Source organism: Pyxicephalus adspersus, chromosome 11 (genome assembly GCF_032062135.1).
Source record: "Pyxicephalus adspersus chromosome 11, UCB_Pads_2.0, whole genome shotgun sequence".
Lineage (NCBI taxonomy): Eukaryota > Metazoa > Chordata > Amphibia > Anura > Pyxicephalidae > Pyxicephalus > Pyxicephalus adspersus.
The window spans coordinates 46,914,555-46,937,412 of NC_092868.1; the positions used below are offsets into that span (position 1 = coordinate 46,914,555).

General features: G+C 38.0%; 1 protein-coding gene across 2 annotated transcripts in view; it reads right to left on the reverse strand.

The window, feature by feature from the left end:
* Positions 1–22,858, reverse strand: part of VPS13D (vacuolar protein sorting 13 homolog D) — a 135,553-nt gene that overhangs the window by 74,820 nt on the left and 37,875 nt on the right. The window contains exons 28-54 of one of the 2 annotated variants that reach the window (XM_072426242.1): positions 20,619–20,790; positions 20,125–20,240; positions 19,792–20,004; positions 18,876–19,132; positions 18,563–18,696; positions 18,092–18,247; positions 17,327–17,543; positions 16,403–16,477; positions 16,107–16,295; positions 15,266–15,355; positions 14,660–14,800; positions 14,284–14,406; positions 13,713–13,787; positions 12,508–12,613; positions 11,776–11,928; positions 9,841–9,976; positions 9,631–9,678; positions 8,950–9,100; positions 7,821–8,031; positions 6,881–7,128; positions 4,836–5,027; positions 3,128–3,254; positions 1,946–2,088; positions 1,391–1,521; positions 1,130–1,305; positions 544–667; positions 89–324 (exon numbers count right to left, since the gene is read on the reverse strand). In XM_072426242.1, coding sequence (XP_072282343.1) covers positions 89–324; positions 544–667; positions 1,130–1,305; positions 1,391–1,521; positions 1,946–2,088; positions 3,128–3,254; positions 4,836–5,027; positions 6,881–7,128; positions 7,821–8,031; positions 8,950–9,100; positions 9,631–9,678; positions 9,841–9,976; positions 11,776–11,928; positions 12,508–12,613; positions 13,713–13,787; positions 14,284–14,406; positions 14,660–14,800; positions 15,266–15,355; positions 16,107–16,295; positions 16,403–16,477; positions 17,327–17,543; positions 18,092–18,247; positions 18,563–18,696; positions 18,876–19,132; positions 19,792–20,004; positions 20,125–20,240; positions 20,619–20,790 — 4,140 coding nt within the window. The remainder of the gene's footprint in view (positions 1–88; positions 325–543; positions 668–1,129; positions 1,306–1,390; positions 1,522–1,945; positions 2,089–3,127; positions 3,255–4,835; positions 5,028–6,880; positions 7,129–7,820; positions 8,032–8,949; positions 9,101–9,630; positions 9,679–9,840; positions 9,977–11,775; positions 11,929–12,507; positions 12,614–13,712; positions 13,788–14,283; positions 14,407–14,659; positions 14,801–15,265; positions 15,356–16,106; positions 16,296–16,402; positions 16,478–17,326; positions 17,544–18,091; positions 18,248–18,562; positions 18,697–18,875; positions 19,133–19,791; positions 20,005–20,124; positions 20,241–20,618; positions 20,791–22,858) is intronic. The other variant, XM_072426241.1, reaches the window with a different exon arrangement.

The window sequence follows — 22,858 nt, forward strand, 5'->3', positions numbered from 1 at the left end:
ATATGTTTCTGCTAATACTCAATCCCCACCAAAAAAAACAGAAACATAGGCCAGTATATAACTATACTTTTTCAACACATGACTGTACCCAGTGAATGTATAGGTGGCAGCTATGTAGATGAAGTTTTCATAGTAAAGCTGCTTGCTGTCCTGGAAGTCATTCATGTTGCAGGTTATTTCTGAAGAGCCGGCTCCTTTAACAGTCAGTGTAATGTAGGAGGGAAGTATGGGCTCATCCCATGCATAGTCCAGGGAGCTGGCGGCCTTCACTTCTGTCTGCAACCGAGGCTCCGCTACTCCATGCTGCATGAACATAACTGGAACCTAGACATACAGAATATATATACCTTTAAACATCATATTATTACTTGTATGGTAAGTATAAATCAGAGACAAGGATAATAGAATAATATTTTATCAGCTTTAGAAAAAAAAAAGTCTCTTAATGAAACAGTTTACAAAAAGAAATTTATAGAAGATCACATTAGTGATTTGCTTGGTTCCTTATTACATATAGCCAGTAAAATTAAACAATTTGTTCACCTTTGAGAAGTTATCCACTCGAAAAGGAGGAGGCAGCTGATCTGTGTTGCTGAAAGATATCCGGTATGTAGCTCCTTGAAGAGTAATCTCAACTCTTAAAAAGTAACATTTTCCAAGGGTATCCCTGGTAATATTTAGGAAAAGATCAAATAAATTACAGATTCTAATGACGTTTTCCCATGTAAAACATTTGGGTTAAAGGGGACTGGTTAACTAGCTGTGTTTGTATTATTTACCTTCTTTCCCACAACAAACACTCCAACCCTGTCCTCAAATCAAGCTATTTAAAAAGCAGAAACACAATACATATTTCCCTGGCATCCAAAGAAAGCTAGAACCTAAATGGTTGAGTTACTAAGACAGAATTAGGTATTTATAGATGCTGTACATAAAAGCACAATCCTACTTCACACTGTCATATTAAATGGTTTAATATCTTCTTAAGCTCAGGTGTATGCGTGTAGCTACTGAGTTTAATAATTATTTTACTGTCTAATCAAAATAAAAAAAGAAAGCCCACTACCTGGTCTTGAACCCATGCACAATTACAATACACGCTCCTAAAAGTATTTTTGTTTACACATACCTCATGTTGATATGAAAGGAATTGTTTTTATTGACCTCAAAGCCACCGGACCAGGTACAGTTAGAAACGTCCATGAGTCGTACACACAGCAGCTGGTCGTAGTCATTTCTTGGCCAATGAAACACCACACTGGAACCGGGGAGAGTGGAAATATAGCCATCAGGATTGTTTGTGCCCTGGAAAAAAAAACAATTGAGTACATTAGGTAATAACTTGGCAGCCACACATGGAGGTTTTTATAATTTATATATGCACACTTACCTGCCCCCTTGCAAATTCTCTTTGGGCAAAGGCAAGTTTGTGAGATGATTTGTTGATCAGTAAGTAGCGGGGTGCGAAGGTGACCATACATGTGTCTATATACCTTCCTCTGCCTTTCTTAACATCAATTCCTAAGACAGAGTTGACAGAGACAGTAAGCAGTGAAACTGGCATGTGAGCAATCAGCAGATTTTTGTGGTTTGGAACTGGATCTAAAATCCAATTAAAAAAAAAGAGTTGGCCCAGGGGCAGTCAAACTGAGAAGGAAACTGTTATGTGATTCCCGATGTGCTCCAGCTAGAAAATAAAACAAGCACTATCAGACTTGCTGCAGTTTCTAATACATGCTGTGGAAAGCTGACTGCATGCACTAAAATAGGAGTAAGCTATTTCAGAAAGGAGCCCGTGGAAAAAATAAGGTATAACTGAAGTGCAGATTTGATAAATATAGGGAAACCTAGGTAATGTCAAGTGTAAAGGTATAATATTGTATAGGGGGGTCACTTATGTAATGAAGGTTAGGAATAAAGATTTAGCAAGGGCAGAGGTGAGCACCTATATTGTAGATGAGTCCTGGTCGATTCCCTTGTTGGATAACTTTCAAGGCTCTCACTCCACTTCCTCCATCTAGAGAGAAGGCTTGACACCACCCAGGTATTCCATCAGGGTGAATTCCTTTCCCAACTCTCATTGTACAGCTGTGGATAAATCATATAAACAGAATTCAGTATTGCAACATAAGCCAAGATACCAGCTTTCTATTGGGCATTCGTTTGACAGGCTTGATGTCCTTTTCAGTTGCACTGAGTATGCTTTGAACAAGTCTGATCATGTGGTTACTAGAAATTATGACAATTGCTGGACATTGCTTATCTTCAGACAGCAGCTAAAGTAAGGCTCCGTACACACGTGCAATAATTATCGTTGGTAACGAATGACTAACAACTGTTCATCCGATGATTGTAAACTAAAAAAGTGCACAACCACTGGCCAACGATGCTGATGAATGAGGAATGTCGCAGGAAAGAACGACCGTCCTGGCAGATCTGATTGGGCAACTATTGTTCGCTATCTATTGTGTCTACGGTTGTGTAGTGATTGTGGATTGTTCTGTGATACACTTTCTCCTTTACATGTCACTTCCTGCATCATTCAAATGATCGCATCTAGCGTGTGTACACTATTGGTGGATTATATTTGAAAGATTGTATCGTTACAGCATGTACAGAATTGTGCACAATACGATTGTTCAAAATAATCATGCATAGTCGTTGATCTGTCATTAGTGGTTCGTTTTCTAATGACAATTATTGAACATGTGTATCCTTAATATCCTGTGTCTTTCTCTCTCTCCTTGACATAGGCTACTTTTGTACTATGTTGCATGAATTGTCCCCCAATTCTCTTCTTCCTTTTAGTTCCTGTGAAATTATCACAACATCTAAAAGGATCCTTTAGATTCTAGAGTCAGAAAGAGAGGGTCACAGGCACAGATATGGGGAAATATGCTGCAGTTTGTAAAAACTGCATAATCTCCTTTTCTAGGTCTCTGCCTGATGACATTAGTAATCCCTTATAATAACTATAGACAGGGCAGTAAGAAGACCAACAACACTGCTCCTAGAATGCAAGCAATGGTCATTGATCATAGCACCAAGCAGGAAATCATGTTTTTACCATACGACTCAGACCACTGTGACCAAGGCCATAGCCACAATTATATATAAACAGACTCACAGGTTTGGAAGTTCCTTATCTGCATAGCAGAACAAGAGAGGACTCAGGCTTCTGGCAAGCTCATGTTCCTCAAACTGAGCAGCCGCATCTGTTTTTGCATTGTCCTGTCTGAAGATCAATGGCAGGCCTGAGAAAGGAAAAACAAAAATCAGTCTGTTGTGGTGAAGGGTCAAAACAAAGGTTCATTTTGTTGCAGTAAGAACTAAGAATATATATTTCGTTTTAACTAATCATATTTTTAGTTTATAAAAAGACAATGCCCAGCTAAAGCCACACATTTTTCAAGGTTTTATTAGCCTTGTACTTTGCATGTAATTGTTTGACTAGTAATTGCTTTGAAAAGCTTACGCTTTTAATAAGAAGGGTGCTTTGTGGTCTCACACACAGTGATGGCATAGCTGAGTACCAGCCAATTTCTGAACAACAAAAACAAGTTTCTTTATAGAAAGAGGAGGGGTCATGACCAGATTAGTTACTGAGAGCTGATTAAACATTTCTGGGACTACATCTGCATTACAGTACATTTTTCAAAAAACTATAGTGGCTGCCATTGCTAATATCTTAATATTCAGGGCAACTAAAGAGATAGTCTTTAGAAAAATATACGCTTGTAACAGGTAGTGTCTGGGTTAAGAACATCCGATATATGGACGACTCCTAGATACGAACGGGGCTTCCCTACTCCCTTGTGTGCATGATGAGGCTTGAAGGGGGGAGGAGGGGGCCGGTTTACATGACTTGCAGAAGAAATCTTTTGCTAAACACAGCTGAGGTTGTGGTGATCTTAAGAGCTGAGCTTATCTGTAACATCTTGTAAGTCTTTAATAACCAAGACAAACTCTGCAGTTGTTTTTTTCTCTTTGCATATCAAAGCACAGCTTGCTCCAGAAGCTAGTGATTGCCTTAGCACCATATAGTTTTTATTTATTTTTATTTGCTTTGTTTGTGATTAGCTCATAGTGAGGATTTTTTACAGTAACTGACACCATGCTGCATAATGATATTTTGAGACAAATATCTGTCCTAATTGCATTTATTAAAATAATGTACCTGTTCCAACTTACATACAAATTTAACTTAGGAACAAACCTACAGTTTCTATCTTATATGTAACCTGGGGACTACCTGTATACATGTAGCAAACAAGAGGATGCGTAAATTAGTCTATTCACACAAAAAGAAAAACATTTATTTTTTGTACAAAAAGTACAATTGAAAAAATGTCACAATTATAGCAATAGACTTCTACCAGCTACTGTGTCAGGTTCAAGTGCACAATGGATAGGGTTACCGCTGGTTTAACTTTTGAGCCTTTGGATACATGACCCTCCTATGTCTCCCGAGAAAGCAGATATTGTGAATAAGACCCTATTCTATTCCATTCTATCTACCAATGAACAATCAATAACAAACTAATTTCTTAGTATTTTTGTTTGAAATCGTTGTACACAAAGTATTATAATGTAACACTTGTCCATCAATTTATCTATGATAGAATAAAACTGTTATACTGACATTTTTTTCAATTGTACAATTTGAACCAAAAAACTTCTTTGACTTGCTGTATGTATAGACTTATTTATACATCCTCTTGTTTGTTACATGTATACAAGTATATCTTTTTCCTAGGGTTATCCCTTGAGTTGCCCTGAAACTAAAAATGATCAGAGCATTAAAACAAAAAAATCCACAGTCTCACGTGACCAACCTGTTTTATTGATTAACCAATATGGCGCAGAAATAAATATCTTCAATGATCCCTCTGCTCGGCACACAATGCGTATGGTGAGGTTTAGCTGCCTCTTGTTGACATCATACAGTCTCATCCTCACCATGTAATTCTGAGTCCCGGGAGGGATGAGCAGCTCCTTGCAGTGTGAGAAGTTTTCCAGTGCAATTCCTGTTAAATACATCATAATATGAGCCTTGGTAACAAACAGCTACAGGAATAGGAATATAATTATTACAGTACCAAGTACAGATAAAATTATCAAGACCATCAAGATATAGTAAGTTTAACAACATAATCTGTCCTTCCTGCAGTAAACAACCCTCCTGCTGGCCGTATTTCATCTTCAATGTAGTTCTGCTTAAACATTTGTGAAATATCTTTTTTTTTTTATTAAGGCCAAACAGCTAAATATTCAGATGAAATACATATTACATACAGTGAGGGAAAGAAGTATTTGATCCCCTGCTGATTTTGTATGTTTGTCCTCTGACAAAGAAATGACCAATCTATAATTGTAATGGTAGGTTTATTGTAGGTGTGAGAGACAGAATAACAACAAAGAACCCTCAAAAACCCAGTGCTCAAATGTCAGAGCTTGATGTGCATGTAAGCAGTGAAATAAGTATAAGATCCCTTCGCAAAAGATGACTTGGTACTTGATGGCAAACCCCTTTTTGGCAATCACAGAGGTCAGACATTTCTTGTAGTTGGCCACCAGGTTTGCACACATCTTAGAAGGGATTTCCCCTCCCAGATCCTCTCCAAGTCAGTAAGGTTTTGAGGCTGATGTTTGGCAACTCGATCCTTCAGCTCCCTCCACAGATTTTCTATGGGATTAAGGTCTGGGGACTGGCTGAGCCACTCCAGGCCCTTCATGTGCTTCTTCTTGAGCCACTCCTTTGTTGCCTTGGCCATGTGTTTTGGGTCACTGTCATGCTGGAATACCCATCCACACCCATTTTCAATGCCCTGGCTGAGGGAAGGAGGTGCTCACCCAAGATTTGATGGTACATGGCCCTGTCCATTGTCCCTTTAATGCGGTGAAGGTGTCCTGTCCCCTTAGCAGAAAAACACCTACAAAGCATAATGTGTCCACCTCCATGTTTGATGGTGGGGATGATGTTCTTGGGGTCATAGGCAGCATTCCTCCTCCTGCAAATATGGCGAGTTGAGTTGATGCCAAAGAGCTCAATTCTGGTCTCATCTGACCACAACATTTTCACCCGGTTCTTCACTGGATCATTCAGATGTTCATTGGCAAACTGCAGACGGGCCTGTACATGTGCTGTCTTAAGCAGGGGGATCTTGTGGGCTCTGCAAGATTTCAGGCCTTCACAGCGCAGTGTGTTTCCAATTGTTTTCTTGGTGACTATGGTCCCAGCTGCCCTGAGATCATTGACAAGTTCCCTCCGTGTAGTTCTGGGGTGCTTCGTCACCGTTCTCATTTTTTATTTTGTGTTTCTTCCAGTTGCGAACTACCGCGCCAACTGTTGTCACCTTCTCACCAACCTGGTTGGCGATAGTCTTGTAGCCCAGTCCAGCTTTGTGTAGGTCTACAATCTTGTCCCTGACATCCTTAGACAGCTCTTTGGTCTTGGCCATGGTGGCTAGTTTGAAATCTGATTGATTGATTGCTTCTGTGGACAGGTGTCTTTATACATGTACTGTAACAAGCTTGGATTAGGTGCACTCCCTTACAGAGGGTGCTCCTAATCTCCGCTTGTTACCTCCATACAGTGAAGACACCTGGGAGCCTGAAATCTTGCTGGTTGATAGGGGATCAAATACTTATTTCACTCATTACAATGCACATCAAGCTCTGGATTTTGAGGGTTCTTTTGTTGTTTTTCTGTCTCTCACAGCTACAGTAAACCTACCATTACAATCATAGACTGGTCATTTTCTTTGTCAGAGGACAAACGTAAAAAATCAGCAGGGGACCAAATACTTCTTTCCCTCACTATAGCTGTTTTCTCTGCTAAAAAGTTTACATTTTTGTTTATAGAATTTTAGAGATTTACCTAGCTCAAAATTCTGGGAAGTGTCAGCTGTAGGCAATGCTGTCTCCTTCCCGTGTTTCAGTGTTCCTTTTATAGGGGAGCCTTTCACATAGAAGTTGAGTTCACAAGGCAGCAGGTTGCAAATCACTACCGTTGGAAGAAGGTAGATGGTATGACCTGGCTGTCTGTAGATTTGTTTAGCACTGTCTGAAAAAATATTTGAGGGCATATAATCCGGGTAGTTTTCTTTCTTCAGAGCCACACAGAACCTAAAAGAACCAAAGAACAGACATTACAGACTGTGTAAAAACATAAAGACAGTATGGGCCTGATTTATTAAAGCCCTCCAAGACTGGAGAAGATACACTTTCAGCAGTGAACCTGGGTAATCCAGCAAACCTGGAATGGATCCTGGGTGATCCAGGTTTGCTAAAAGTGTATCCTCTCCAGTCTTGGGCAGTTTTATTAAATAAGACCTATATATGTATTCACATGTAACTAAACATTCCTCATTTGTAGAAGGGTTAGAAGTTCTATTGGCGTTATATTGATTGCTTTGTCCTCTATAGAGATATCTACTATCTCTATTTAGATGAACAAGATGACAAGGACAGAAAATGTGGGAAAACCAAACATTCTTTGTAGCCAATGAAACAGGAAAAGTTACAACTAAAAGAGATTTTACTTTCACTTCCTAGACATAAATTAAATGAATATCTCCCCAGTGGTAAACAAACAGCAGAAAAAAAAATCTATGGGTTTTTACCTTCACTGCTGCATTAAAAAAGGCTTTAGATACACTGCAAACAGTTTATTGACATTTTATGTTCAATGTTTTATTATGCAGCCAATCAAACTACATTCCACCAGTCTCTGAATGTCCATGGTTGATGCCTTGCCTTTGCACTTGCACCACACTAATATTATTGTTATAATAAATCCCAAGATAATGTGTCCTTACCTGAAATATCTGCTGTTCTCAGAATCCATAGAGTGACACTCCCGTTTACTGCTGGAGACTTCCCCAGTCTTGGTAACATTTGTCCAATGAATGGGAGTTTTGCAGAAAAATACACCCATTCCTCTGGGGCGGGCCTGTAGTCGCCAGGATGTGAGGTGCAGAGGAATAGCAAATGAGTCTCCAGGCATCACTGCAGGAAGTATTACTGGCTCTGGGGACAAAGCAGAGAGCTATGTCATAAAGCAATGAAACAGAGAATTTGTAATTTTCCCATATGTGTCAATTGAACTAAATTACCCCATTTGGAAATTTAAAATGTAAACAAAGTGAAATAAATATACTCAGTAGATGCTCTGGCATCATTGGGTATCCACAACTGATAATGTTTAAGGAAAGTATTCACTATAAATGAAATATCAAATGATTTGAATAAACAAGACATTTTCTCTATCCTGATACTTCAATACTTAGCTTGCTATTCAGCTCACATCTGATCTTCTTCCTATATTTTTCACTTGGACTCTTGGACCCTGATATGCTCAGAGCCAAAATATATTAAGGGCCCCCATGCTGCATATTTACCAAAAAAAACAAAAACATGAAATCTAACTGGAGTTATTATTGTTTTACTAGCATTCATAGGTGACTTAGGCTAAGCACACACATGAAATAATCACACTTCTTTCCAATGACAAACAACTGAACGATGCATGAACAAGCGCTTTACATACAGCACAGTTCTGCTCTATGGAGAGGGGAGGGGAGAGAACGTCGGAGCGGCACCCCGCCCCGCTCTCTCCCCTTCACTTTCATTATGATCGTTCATCGTCCATACACACGCCAGATTCTCATCCAATATCATCCCTGAGCCAATTATCAGAAGAGAACCTTTGCACATGTGTACATAGCCTTATAAGGTAAACATTTTGTGATTAAGTAATTAGTTACTTTTTTTGTTATCGCCACTGAACACTGGGAACTTACAATGATAAATTGCAATTAGGGGGTTCCACATATATTTACAAAAATGTGGTCAAATGATTACAAATTTTCTTTGCTTTTTTTATGGAATATTTTCTTGTATTTGCTTAGCTAAAACTAAATTAGGTCTCAGATTTCAGATACTTACTGTCTGGGGCAGATGGGCTGTCCAGTCGAAGTTCCATGGGGATCTCTAGCTTGTTTTTCACAATCAGAGATGAGCGGACGGTGATCACTTTCCTTGCACTGCCCTCCATAGTGACAGCAAACACTACACGTACTGGAGGGAGGGCTGAAAACTTTACGTAAAACAAAAGGATATGGCAATCACACAGCCAGAAATTTGAAGTTACATTTACAAATATATATTATTCAGTGAACCACTTTGTAACTAGAGGCTTACATATAGGGCCCTATTTAAAAAGCAGTGAATCTGAGATTCACTGAAACATTGCCTGGTGGAGAATACAATACAGTTTCTTAAAAATATGATGAAGCACAGAAATAAAATACAAGCCTGTTTTTTAAACAGGTAAGTGTGAATGTGGTTTTACTGCAAAAACATTATTTGATGGAAAATTATTATTGCCTTTGAAAAACATTATAATTAATATTATTATTTTTAAACAGGATTTATATAGCGCCAACATATTACACAACGCTGTACAATAAATAGGTACATGGGGAAAAACATGAACCTGGAAGATTCTCCACCAGGCAATGTTTCAGTGAATGTCAGATTAACTGCTTTATAAATAAACCCCATAAAGCTTAATGCCCCTAATTAGAACACATTGAGCACAATTTTGAGAAAACAGAATGAACTTACATAGACTTGGGGATGTATTATATTGGTTCTACTGATTGGACTTCCAACCTAAAACACAAAATTACATAAGTAAGTACCAATTAATCTTGATTCAATAAAAAACAAAACAAAAATAAAGACACAAATATAATACAAGCCTGGTATTTAAACAGGTAAGTGTGAATGGGGTTTTACTGCTATGGCATCACAAAGATTACTTTAAAGTCTTACCGAAGATGAAGATGTATTCTTATCAGGTGCTGCATAACGGAAAAATATGCCAACTTTATCCACAGACACTGCACTGATTTGTTCCCAACCACTGACCCGGACCTGCAGCTGGTGGATCCGCAAGTCATGAGTATGTCTGCAGAAACAGAGCAGGTGTGTCAGCTAGGACAGTATGGTCAACATCATCAACATAAACAATTTGAGGATTTCAGTTCAACGCATCAATACAAAATTATTATTAACTGTTTAATAAACACTTTATAGCTCCTGTTTTATTTTTTGCTGCTGATTATGGTTGTATGGTGTAATCCCGATGATACAAAGCTCTTGATATACAGGTAGGCCCTGGGTTAAATACGAGATAAGGACTGTAGGTTTGTTCTTAAGTTGAATTTGTATGTAAGTCGGAACAGGTACATTATTTTAATAAACGCAATTAGGACAGATTTTTGTTTAAACATAATATTAGGCAGCATGGTGTCACGTTACCGTAAAAAATCCTTACTGTAAGTTAATCACAAACAAAGCAAAAAAAAATCTTTATGGAGCCTAGAAATTCAATAACTTCTGGAGCAAGCTGTGATTTGATATGCAAAAGGAAACAACTGCAGAGTTTGTCTGGGTCATTAAAGAGTTACAAGAGGCAGCAGAAAGAGCTCAGTCCTTAAGATCACTCACAACCTCAGCTGTTTAGCAAACGATTTATTCTGCAAGTCATGCAAACTGCCCCCTTCCCTCTTCAAGTCTCTGTTTTGCACACAAGCAAGCAGGGAAGCCCCGTTTGTATCTAGGTATGTGGAAAGTACTGCACCAAGGAAGATGTTTTTTTTTCCCAAGGAAACTGAACACATTCAACCTTGTATTGCCTTTCTGTGATAGAGAGGTAGTAATGAAGGTAAGTCTGCCTCAATGAGTTACATAGCACTTGACATGGTGGTTCTGAGCATGGAGTGGGTCAATAATTCACAGAATAGATTTGGAGGACTTATTTTCTTTTTTGTGTTTATAAGGTAATGAACTGGACACGTTTTTGGTATTAAGTTAGTTACCTAATATCACAAATAATTTTGTTGTGCAGAGGGAGTACTGTAGATATAATATTAGAACATAAGGGGCAGCACGGTGGCTCAGAGGTTAGTACTCTGGTCTTTGCAGCACTAGGTCCCAGGTTCGAATCTCTTCCAGGATACTATCTGCATGAATTTTGCAGGTTCTCCCTGTGTTTGTGTGGGTTTCTTCTGGGTACTCTGGTTTCCTTCCATATTCCAAAAACATGCAGTTAGGTTATTTCGTTTCCCCCCACTTTGTATTAAAAACAAATGACTGAGGAAGGGACATTAGATTGTAAGCTTCTTTGAGGGACAGCTAGTGACATGACTACAGGCTTCGTACAGCACTGTGTAATATCTTGGTGCTATATAAATACTGTGTAATAATAATAATTTTATTTACTTCACAAGTTTCTGGATTTTACCAAACATTAAAATACTGTCCAAAGAAAAAAGATTTTCTTACCGATGGCTATAAAAGATGAAAGACATGTCATGTCATCCCATTGTCAATACTTCAGGCGAAACACTACTGAGCACCACGTGATAATTTTATTAAGCTCTAATGATGTTTATATCTTAGAAGAATGATACATTCATACATAAAAGTTTCTGATTGTTCCATCAGAAATGAGTAGCTACTAGATCTTTTTATCATAAGATAAATAGCTTTTCCAATGATCCAATCAAGTAAGTACTTATTGGAAAGTACTACTTCATTCATGTTAATGTAATCTCTTAAATCTGTACAATGGACATTCCGTGCTGTTCTGCTGCATCAGAACAATTTGAATGGATATTATTATTTTTTTTTAGGAATGACTATAATCCCTTTTGTTGCTGGAAGCCACTGTATGCCTATAAGGAAACAGAGTGTTCTCAATACCTGTGTCTGAGTTTTTCCCTGGTCTCAAACTCAAATGGAATCTCTTCTCCTGGGAGCACTTCTCTCCACTGACTGACATTGTGTGCGTCATCCATGAAGTTTTTATCACCATCAGAAACAACTTCTGGGCTTCCGCTGTGAGATAAAGCAGCTCTGCAAAATAGTAAAGTATCTTTAATTACATTATAAGAGAAAAAGCTGGCATAAAAATAGATGTTTGAAACAGAAGTAAGGCAGTCTGGAATGCCCCTACTAGCCCACACTGTTCAATCTGATCCAGAAGAGGTAATGGTCAAATATACCATTTAGCAGCTGTGGTTAGCAAAAGTTATTGTGTCTATTATGTCTTTTTATGGAATGCAAAGTATTGCTAGAGATGTTTAGATTTAGGATTTTACATCATCATAATATGCAGTATTTCCTTTAATCAGTCTTGTGTATTGACCCAAATTGTATCATAAACTAAATCAATACCAGAGATGGATCTTTCTTGCTATCCTACATTTAGATTCATTGTAGTTCCCCTCTCCCACTACAAAAGGGCAAATAGCTTTGAAGAACAAAGAAGAAAGCCATATGGGTACTGGATGCAATTCAGCACGTTGGTGAACTTGGGGAACATTAGAACTGTTGAGCAAAAATATATGATGAGGGATAACAACTTTCTTAAATTTGCACTGGAAAATCTGGAAAAACAATAAAAAAATGTGCCTGATTATGGGCTACACTTACCGTGTAGGGGTTGTAGTTAAAGTAGCGAACCACAGCGTACATCCTGTGTGATTCCTGAGAGCAAATGGTACAAAGGGCTGCCTACGTTTTGGGGTCTTCATTTCAACTGTAGTATGGAAACAGCACAATGTATTTAACAATTAGTAAAAAAAACATGGTCTCATATCAAATAAAAATAGTGAGATGATTAAGAAAAAAAAGGATAAAAAGAAGGACACAAAACATTATACAATGTGTATTACATAATGAAAAAATAAAGTATTTAAAAAAAACCCTAGGAAAAACAACATTCTGTGACTTAGAAGTGTGGGAGACATGTACAAAGGGCACCATCATTAATATCAACTTGATGGAGGAAATTTTAATCAATGATTTTCACCTCTGGTACTTACCATGTACGATCTCAGCTGTGTTACCCAACCCATGCCATTAGGCTGGCAGGGTAATAGTCACAAATTCAAGAGGACAACATTATTTGGGTGACTATGGTGAAGGTGTTTTTGATCACTCTTCATTACCATGTTTTACTTAACGTTAACCTGTAGTCATCCTATTAGAATCATATTTATGCTAGACATATATATTGTGAAATATAATAAATACCTGTAAATTATTAGGCTTTGTATTTAAGTGCAGTTTTTTAAATTGAAAAAAGAAGAGGAAATCATAAAACAATTCTAAATGTTAAAGACTAATTCCCTGTCTTGAAGTAAAAACAGCAACTTGGGAGAAAATTGGCTGGAGTGACAAAACACCAGATGTGTTCTATTAGTTCCTGCAGCAGGTCTGCTACAGATATATTACAAATGTTTTGCTGTAACAAATTCAGAAAGAAACTGCATTAAAAAAACACATACACAGCTCAAGGGATAAGAGGGTTAGTGAAGTAAAAGGGGTTACTGCAGGATAAACTGTGGCAGAAAGGTACTTCGCATTCGCATTGTGATGTGTTGCTCAAATGCCAAACAACAAGTGGCTGTGGTTGTGCCTTAAATGCCTGGACCAAGAGAGCTGTCTTCTGATTATTTACGGCATATGGAATCAGCAGAAATGCACTGGAGGAGAGACTCTGTGCAGAATCCCTGGGACCTGTGAGTATTTGTACAATTTAAAACATGGATCCTGATAATCTTTGCTTATCTATTAGTGGTGCTCTTTATCAATGGAAGCTTTTGTACATGTCCCCTGTGTTTTTAGTACTGTACCTCTAGAATAGACCTGATGTTCTAGGTTAGTCAGACTGGCAGTGCTTCTAGTTCTAAGGTAGGAAAGAGGAAGGCCTGGCAGACAGGAGAGGAGAGATTAGCAAATACAAAGAGGTGGAAGGAAGAAACACAGGTGCAGCTTCAAAGCACATACAATATATTATGAATGTCAAGGTAAAAAACAAGCTTGTTAAGTCAGGCACAGTGTAGTTAAACACTTAAAACCAGTCGGAAACAAATACAACCTAATCACTAAAACTAGAGAAAACAATACAGTGACTAGCACGTTTTATAAGGAAGGAATTGCGATTACATTGCTAAACATACAAGTTTATGTATTGCCAAATCTTTTCAGTTCTGGGTAGAAAAGGCATCAGTTAAAACTGCTCCAGTCATCTTGCTATAGTGTTCAATTAGGGAAGCCATGATAAAAATATAACCCTGGAGCTATCGACCATGGCAGATTTCTGTGAAGATATGTTCTCTTCTTAAGTACAGCAATGTACAGAAATCTTACATGCAAGAGACATGCAGAATAAAAAACAAACAAGCCTCATAGTAAATGACTTACTTGGCCCAATACATGGCGGGTCCACAGAGGAACCCATCCATTCCTCTGCAGCCTCTAATGGTTGCTCCTTCTCTTTTTTACAGTAATCAGCCATCCACGACTCCTTAGTGTTCACGTATTGCCCTGGGAATCACAAAAATAAACCAATACATATCTTCACTTTAAATTACAAATATGTACTATTGTTAACAAAGCATGGGCAGCAATAACAAAAAAAAACAGTAGAGATAATGCCCACTATTTAGAAGGATAGGTAAACAAGAGACACTTTGACACAGGAAAGATGAGGTTAGCCCCCCCAAACACACACACAAACACAAACACACAGTATATAGCTCTTGTGCCCTCAGTGTACACAACCACTTTAGCAAAATACCTATTAACACAGAGGTGATATTAATGTCAAGTCGCTGTTTAGCTTTCAGATCGAACTTCAGGCGTGAGGGGTGGAGACGGCTAGATTCTTGTTTTTGCCAGGATAATGCACAGGGCCATGGCTCAATGAAAGGCTCCCAACCTTAAAAGAAACATAGATTTATTTAATCCTTAGAGAATTTTTAATGCGAAACTACAATTCAATTTTAGTGAATGTAACTTATTCTTAAGAGTCTCCAAGAACAATCGTGCTAACATACAGACTTGTGGTGCCTGTGTTCCTGAAGAATCCCCCTAATACTAGGTCCAAGTGGCACAAAGTGTTTCAACCTCCACCCAAGGTAAATTTTAACCCTGCTCCAGTCATTTCAATGTAAAATACTTTGGCTTTAATAGATATTAGAGATTGTGGAAGTTGACAGCACTGAAAGGCATAATGTCAAAATATGTCAAAATACCCCGAGTAGAGCCTGGGCCTAAAGGGATTGTAAAAATGATGAATTTAAAGACTAATAAAGAGATTCACTTTAGCACTGTCGCTAAACAGACACTTCGAAAACAGGTCACAAAAAGCTTTAAATAGGACCGAATACATAGGACCGCATACCTGAAAGCTCACGGTTATAATAGTCTCCAGCGAGCGTAAATTCAGCGGCGCCATTGGGATTAGACACAAAGTGCTGGAAAAAGACAAGACCTATAAAGGACAAATTTGAAAAGTTGAAAGTAAGAAATCAAAGGATTCACATAGCCATCAAATCATTGAAATGAATGCTACTAAAGAAAAGTAGCCTTAATGTCTTTCACTTTTATCAGCAAAAAATATTCAAATACCCAATAATAATACATTTTAAAGTGCTGACTAAATTTAAATAAAGAAACAACAGCTGTTATTTAAGGACCTGTACTGTGAAGCCGCAGATCTGAGAACTGAAAATAAGATTAATCTGTGCAAATTGGGCCTTATGGAGTGAATCTTCAACACTAAGGGCTGCCTGAAAAGCAATGTAACTGCTGCAGCATGACCATACTGATGCTGTTTAAAGGAAAAAAAAAACTGGGGTTCAGAGCCCAGAAACAAATGAAGCCCTATTAACTTCAAAGAAACGTAAAAAAAAGTTAAGGAGGTGAATGAAACTACTAATATGACTTTAACTGGTCTGTGACTGGCTCCTCATCTACCTGAAGCATTCTCAGCAGGGTTTTGTAGAGGAAACCTCAGGGGCTCCACACTGACTTACATTTTTTTTTATAAACTAAATGTAAAATGCACATACTGGAGTATTTACTGTGGTCTCTTGTGAAAAGTGGATAGCAGTATCTGCTTTCTGTTACAACTTGACTCCCAGATTTGATTTAATGCTTTTTTGTTTTGTTTTTTTTTCAAACAGAAATCAAATCAAGCATTTATGTTAACACAATTATATTCAGCCAGTTACTTTACTCACGCGAAAATGTGATCTCTGCAAGAGGTACATCGCAGTCCATGCAGTCATCGATGAAACAGATACAGATATTCTCAGCCTTTAGCTCCATGCCAGAGATCCATTGCAGGCCCCCTCCACCGTTACTGGTTTTATTTATCTTTAAAGGCTCTGCATTCTTAAACAGCCATGTGGCAGCTTTGTTGAGCTGACCTTTTACGAAAGACATAACCAAAGTGCAAATTATTGCATTGTTAAGATGTTAAAATGCTGCTACAGTACAGCAATGTAATGTAGGTTACATTGAGAGCACAAGTTACCTTGTGAAGTCAGCAGAGCCTTTCTACAGTCTTTCATAGCAAATCCTAACTCCTGCAATCGTGCAAGCTGGTTTTCTAGATAAAAAAAAAACAAGGTGAAACGCAATGAAATCCCCAGGGCATCTTCTAAAAGGTCATTTAATTCATAATCATTTCTATCTTGTAGTGAATTTGTACAAAACAACAGATCACAAATCCATATGTACATCCATGTAATCCATACGTATTCATTGGCCCTTTGGCTGTTGCTTTTAAGTAAAGGGGCTCTCGGCCCCTCAGAAGACGGAGCAACATGCATATTCTGTTTCCTATAAAAGAACACCATACTTTACAAATGTGTTTCTAAAACAAGAACAAAACAGGAGCCAGAACTGTTCTCAAGCTAACTTTTTTGACCTAGCGGAAAGAAAAGAGGGGAAGATGTAACTGTTTGCCTCATTCTCTTGAGTTACTAAATTCTGCAAGCCACAGTTTATTTCTGCAGGAGGTAAGAAGAAATTGGAGATCACGTAAAAAAAGGAAATGCTCCATCTGCTGGCTGAGATATTTTTAAATGCAGTATTGAAAAGATATTTTAAAAATGTATTTTAGGAAGAAATATCTCCAAACCACAAAATATTTCTTTAAACCACGATGAACTAATGCAGTTCTCATATGCATAAAGCCAGAAGCACTCTATATTGTATGTGGCAATCATTTACATTCCAAGTAACAAAGGAGCAAGCAATGGCAGGACTATTTGACATACAAGTGCCCAGCAACTTACTGCATTATCTATATTTTATTCAAACCAATTATTAAATCAGAAATGTAATTTGCTACAATAGCTTTCAGAGACTTTTGTGTCATATCACTTAAGAAAAGAGTGATATTAACATTATTGACAACATAGATCATGTGTACATCCTTTCTCTGAACTCCTACCTAGAAGAGGATCCATAGTATGCCTGTGTGTGTCTCTAAAAATTACACTTTCATTTTCTTTGATGATACTGGATGTATTTGAAGCAGCAGCTGAGGTGTCGGGAGCAGTGGAATCCGGGGCACTGGGACTTGTCTGCTCAGGGATAGATTTTGCAATAGCCAGGAACAACTGCACGTCATTGTACGACAGTCTGATGTCCAGCGTCTGAAGCTGAATCTATTTATAAAAAAAAAATAAAAAATATTAAGGCCTAAACACTGTTTTAAGTTGGTGCCACAACAATGAATTCTGTTTTAGGTTCTGTCAGAGGAGAAAAATGAAGCATTTTGCTTGTGAGTATGAGAAATGACTCAGTGTATTGAACTGTTCCCACTTCTGCTTACAATGTGTGGTAAGATAAATTCAGAATATAAAAGTTAAGTTTTTTTATATAGAATTATGGTAGTCACATTTTACAAATAAACTGCAAATTAGATGAAAAATGGGAAATACATGTTTAATTTTATTGGAAATTTGGTGAAGAGTTACATGTTTTATGAGCCTGTGTTTGCAGGACTATTTAATGCTAATAATGGATTTGAACCTTGGTTAATATTAACTCCAAGTCTTCTTTAACATCAAAATTAGGAAAAGATTAACAAACAGCTAGTAGTCATTTGAAAATGTAATCATGTATATACTGTAAAGCTCCCCTTCCACAAATAATGCCATGATTATTTTCCACAAAAAAATATAGTAATAAAAAAATGCATTTCCAGCATTACCTCCAGGATTGGTGGAAAGTCCTCAGTGTTAAATGCATCCATCAGACCAGAGCTGTTCTGATAATTTGAATTCCCAACCAACTCTATCTGAACATGAACTGGGTCTATGATAGACAAAGCTGTGTCCTGCTCATTCCCCAAGCGGCAGCTAAATACCTGTTAAAACAAAGAATAATCCCTAACAAAAATGCTACATAACGGTATTTTAAAAGGGCTGTTGGGTGCACAAAGGGAACAGAACAAGATGGCAGATCTGCTGTTCTGTGAACGTAAAAGTGCACAAATCTTCCACAAATAACTGTGTTCTTTTTTATATTAAACAACATAAAATATTAAACGTCTTATTAAAAATTAGGCAAAAAAAACAACACTAAATGGAAAGTGAAAGATAAAATATAATACACAAGACAGAGTGATACAAGAAAAAACAATCTTACATAAACAGATGATCAATCTTTCGTTTCAATTTACCTCAATCCCAAATAAGCTGCCAGAAAAGGGTCGATCCACCAGCTTTGGCTTGTAGGTAAGAACGGTTGTCCCTTTCAAAATGATAGCATTTGTATCGACACAAGATGCATCTTCAACAACTACAAACTCCGTTCCTAAGTAAAGTCAGGGAAATATGTATCACTAACTACAAATTTAAAATTTATGGTTCAACAAAAAAGAAGACTGAAGCCACTGAAAAATGCTAAATTATTACAATCATTTGTGGCAAAAAGTTTGCACTGCTGCTAGCCAGAGAGGACGTAACACTTGGCATGGCTAAAAGACCTCTTACCAGTCACATTAATCTTGACTTCCAGCTGTTTTTCGGGAGTCAACTGTACCGATGATCTCTTGGTTACAACCCCAGATTTAACAGTTTTGGGGACCACTGGAGCAGTGGTGCCAGACCTGTCTTCCTGGGGGAGGTCATGATGTACTTTGTCGCTCGGTGTCTGCAGAAACTTGTGCACAAGCATTAGCCAGTCAAATATGAGAAACACTCTCAGGTTGTTCAGCACAACTGTGAAACAGGAGGTGTCCTTTGTTGATCTAAAAAACAAATGTAATTGCAAACTTTTTATGAGTAAATCTATTTTTATTTGCATTTCAAAAGGTACATTCCAACAGTACAGTGATAAGAAAGAACAATATGAAGATAGAGCAATTGTACATCCAATAAGAATCATAGTAAAAACACATATAATAAAAAACAATATTGATACAGGGGGAGTTGGGGAGCTAAGGAAGGGCAAACAGGGGTGGGGATACCTGGGCATCATATTCTAAAAGAGAACCATGGAGTCAAAGATGTATTGAGTGGACAAGTGAGAGGAAGGAGGAGTACATAAGCCATATTGACCATGAGGAGGTAGCAAACTTTTGAACTGAAAAGCAAAATCGGATGTAGATTATACATAGTGTGTGTGAGTGTGCGTAATTTTATGTATTTATATGATGTTCTGATTTGGTTTGGTGTTAATATGAAGCAAGGGATGGACGAGGGGGGAGTGCGTGGTCTTGGTGGATAGGGGAAATAATTTTTTGCACATTTGATTGGTGGATATCTTTTTTATTAGCTTCTAGGCCATACTAAGCTATACTGGTCTAGAAGAATACAAACAATAACAAAACAATACCAAAATTAAAATACTGCTAGGAATATTCATAAATAGTTTAGCATGCAATCCGAATATGTCTGCCTTTTTTACCTGTGGTGCAATTCAATCTGCAGGGAGCCAGGGTTGCTGTTGGTCTTGGAAGGTTGCAGGATGCAGTTAAACACATTGGGCTTAGGAGAAACAGGTGGCTTGTGGCAGACATAACGGGTATCGAAAGCCATCATGGAATGTGAAACCAGGTTAATAGACTTAGTTTGGTTGGAAAAGCTCTCAAAAAGCAGTTTGGATTTTTTAAAGTCAAACCTAAATGATAGAAAAAACAATTATAAAGGGTCAGAATGGCATAATGCAAATCCCTGCCCATCTTAACATATGTATTTAGAAAGTTTTGCAAAACAATATTATTCCTTCAAAAACTCTTACCGAGCCAACGAATGGTTTACACCCTCCTTATCACTGTCCTCAAGAAGTTCCAAACTAACATTCACCATATCAATGAGAAAAGACACTCCTGTGTAGACCTCCCCACTTAGAACAGTCTGCAGATGAAAGATGGTTGACAGTTTTAATGTTAGTAATATTTGGCAATGCTTTAAAGATTAACGTGTACTTTAAATATGAAGGCTGCCATTGCTGATCTGATAATTCTTCCTGCTTGGCTATCTTTGGTTTTAATACATTTTCACAATGCGCATGCATGCAATGTCAAAACATATGAATTGCATGTTGGTTTAAAATAAAAGCCTCATAAAGTATTGATGCCACTAAATATTCTTTATAGCCAGGGAACTAGCATTTTCAGGAGAAGTTTTAAATATTAAGTCAAAGAATAGTCCTTCAACCACTAAAAGGTGGCACTCTTTATAGCTTTTCAGAAACAGGCTTAACGCCAAGAGAAAAGTATATTTTTTTCTCACATGAATGCGTGGATCTTGCAAGTCATACGGGCGCATAAAATCTTCAACAGGTTCCCCCAGATTGTTCTCCAGCAGACCTTTGATTAGTTTATATTTACTTAGATCCAGTGAGCAGTGGACAGAGGATAAACTTCCGTGAATGGACATATCCGGAACCGAGTGATTGATTTCTCTGAAGAAAAAAAAATATGTACAAGTAAATAAATACATTCTAGGACACCGGATGGTCTATGGTACCATAAATTACCTCAGAGCTAAATTATTATTATCAAACAGGATTTATAGAGCTAACATATTATGCAGCGAATAAAAATGACAGACAGATGCAGACAGTGACACAGGAGGAGAGGACCCTGCCTAGAAGAGCTTACAATCCAGGGGGTGGAGGAAGTATCACACAATAGGAGGGGAGATGTGGAGTAGTGGGAGGTAGTGAGGGTTTTAAGAGACAGAAATAGGGGTTTAAAATGCACTTTTAAATGAGCAGAAAGTAGGAGCAAGCTGAATAGGACGAGTAAGACCATTCCAGGGAGTTGGGGCAGCTCTAGAAAAGTCTTGGAGCCGTGCGTGTGTTGAGGTAAGGAGTGAGGAAGTCATTAGTAGATCATTGGAGGAGCAAAGAGAGTGGCCAGGGGAGTACCAGGTCAGAAAGGTAAGTAGGACTGAACTGTGGGGGGATTTGTGTGCATGATTTCAATGCCTCAATGAGCATTTTTACAACTATGGGGGCTGATACGAAAAGGTGTAAAAAGGAAGTTGTATGTGTGATCTCTTTGCTACAGATTGTTCAAGTACTTCAACTTGAAGAAGCAATGAGCAAATTTAAAATTGTAAAAAAATAAAAAGTGCAGGAAAAACTTAAATGAAAAAAAAAAAACAAAGATAAAAGACTGTGGACCTGGGCCTGACCTCTACCTGCTGCAGCCTGAGATAAGGATAAAGGTCAAGTGTGTGGGAAAGGTGTTTAACCCTAAAGGTATACAAACCTTTTTTGTTTAGTGTCCCTCCATTTAAATCATCTATTAAAAATGCAACCGTCATATCAAAAGATGATTTGGTTCTGTTTTCTTATTTTGACCAAAAAAAATATTAAAATCAGGCAACTATACCACTGCCTCCATAACCCATATCTCAAACCTTGAGTGTATGTCACTTCCATAACCCTCAGACAAAAATGGATTAATGCAAAACAATTATTTAGGCAGGGTCACAGATTGGGCCCTACTATCAACTGAAAGACATTGAGAATAGATAAAATACATAAAGAATTGCATTAAAAAGAGAAACTGGTCCTCTGTCATTAACTGCCTAGAAGTCCATCCTCCCCTTTGAAGTGATAGACAGCTTTGAGCTAGGACAATTTTCCCTAGACTGTACTAAATAAGCCCTAGATGTGTGTTGTCCAAAGCAACCAAACCAAGTAGAAACCAAAAATCGACATAGTTTCTCTTGAAAACTGGAGAATTTGAGAGATCAATGTGCTAATGCTAGTGCAAACATACTGAGGTCAGAAAAGTTCAGTTAGTTTACCCACAGGTATAAAGGCTCCAGTATCTGTGCTGCTTCTCTTCTGCAAGTCAAAGTGAATGCAAAAAGAACTGAAAGCAACTTCAAAGCAAAACAATGCAACCCAGAAGAACCTGACAACATACAGCAAATGACTAATTTTGTCCAATGTCAGTCTGTGTGCATTAGCCCTTACAGTGATGGCGAGCTTCATTAATCAAAATGAAGCAAGAGATGGGGAACATTGTACTACAGCTCTGTTTATGATGATAATATATTTAATATGATAAAGTTGATATTTGCATATTACAGTGCCCTAGATTGGGGCTACTGCAAAACTTAAGAAGATGGTTGAAGACCTGTGTTGGTACCTGTATGTGATTTAAAGCAGAAGTAAACCCAAAACAAAAAAAACACACCTTCAGTCCCGCAGAGCAGTCAATACATCTAGAGGATTCTTCCATTGGGTTCCACGTTGTCCCGCTATCTTCTTCTCTCTTCTTCCGGGCAGGCTAATATCAAGTGACGTAGATTGGAGAAAAAATTGCCGGTCTCACTGTGCATGTGTGAGATTGGCAATTTTCTTCCTATTGATAGAGGGGCTCCTTCTGCACATGCCCGAGATGCTCGGGCATGCGCTGAAGGAGCAGCCAAGAGCCTCTTGGGATGCGTGACGTCGGTATCTCGAGAGGCTCTGCGATTCCATTAATTCTTGATCGTCGAGGTGGTGCTGC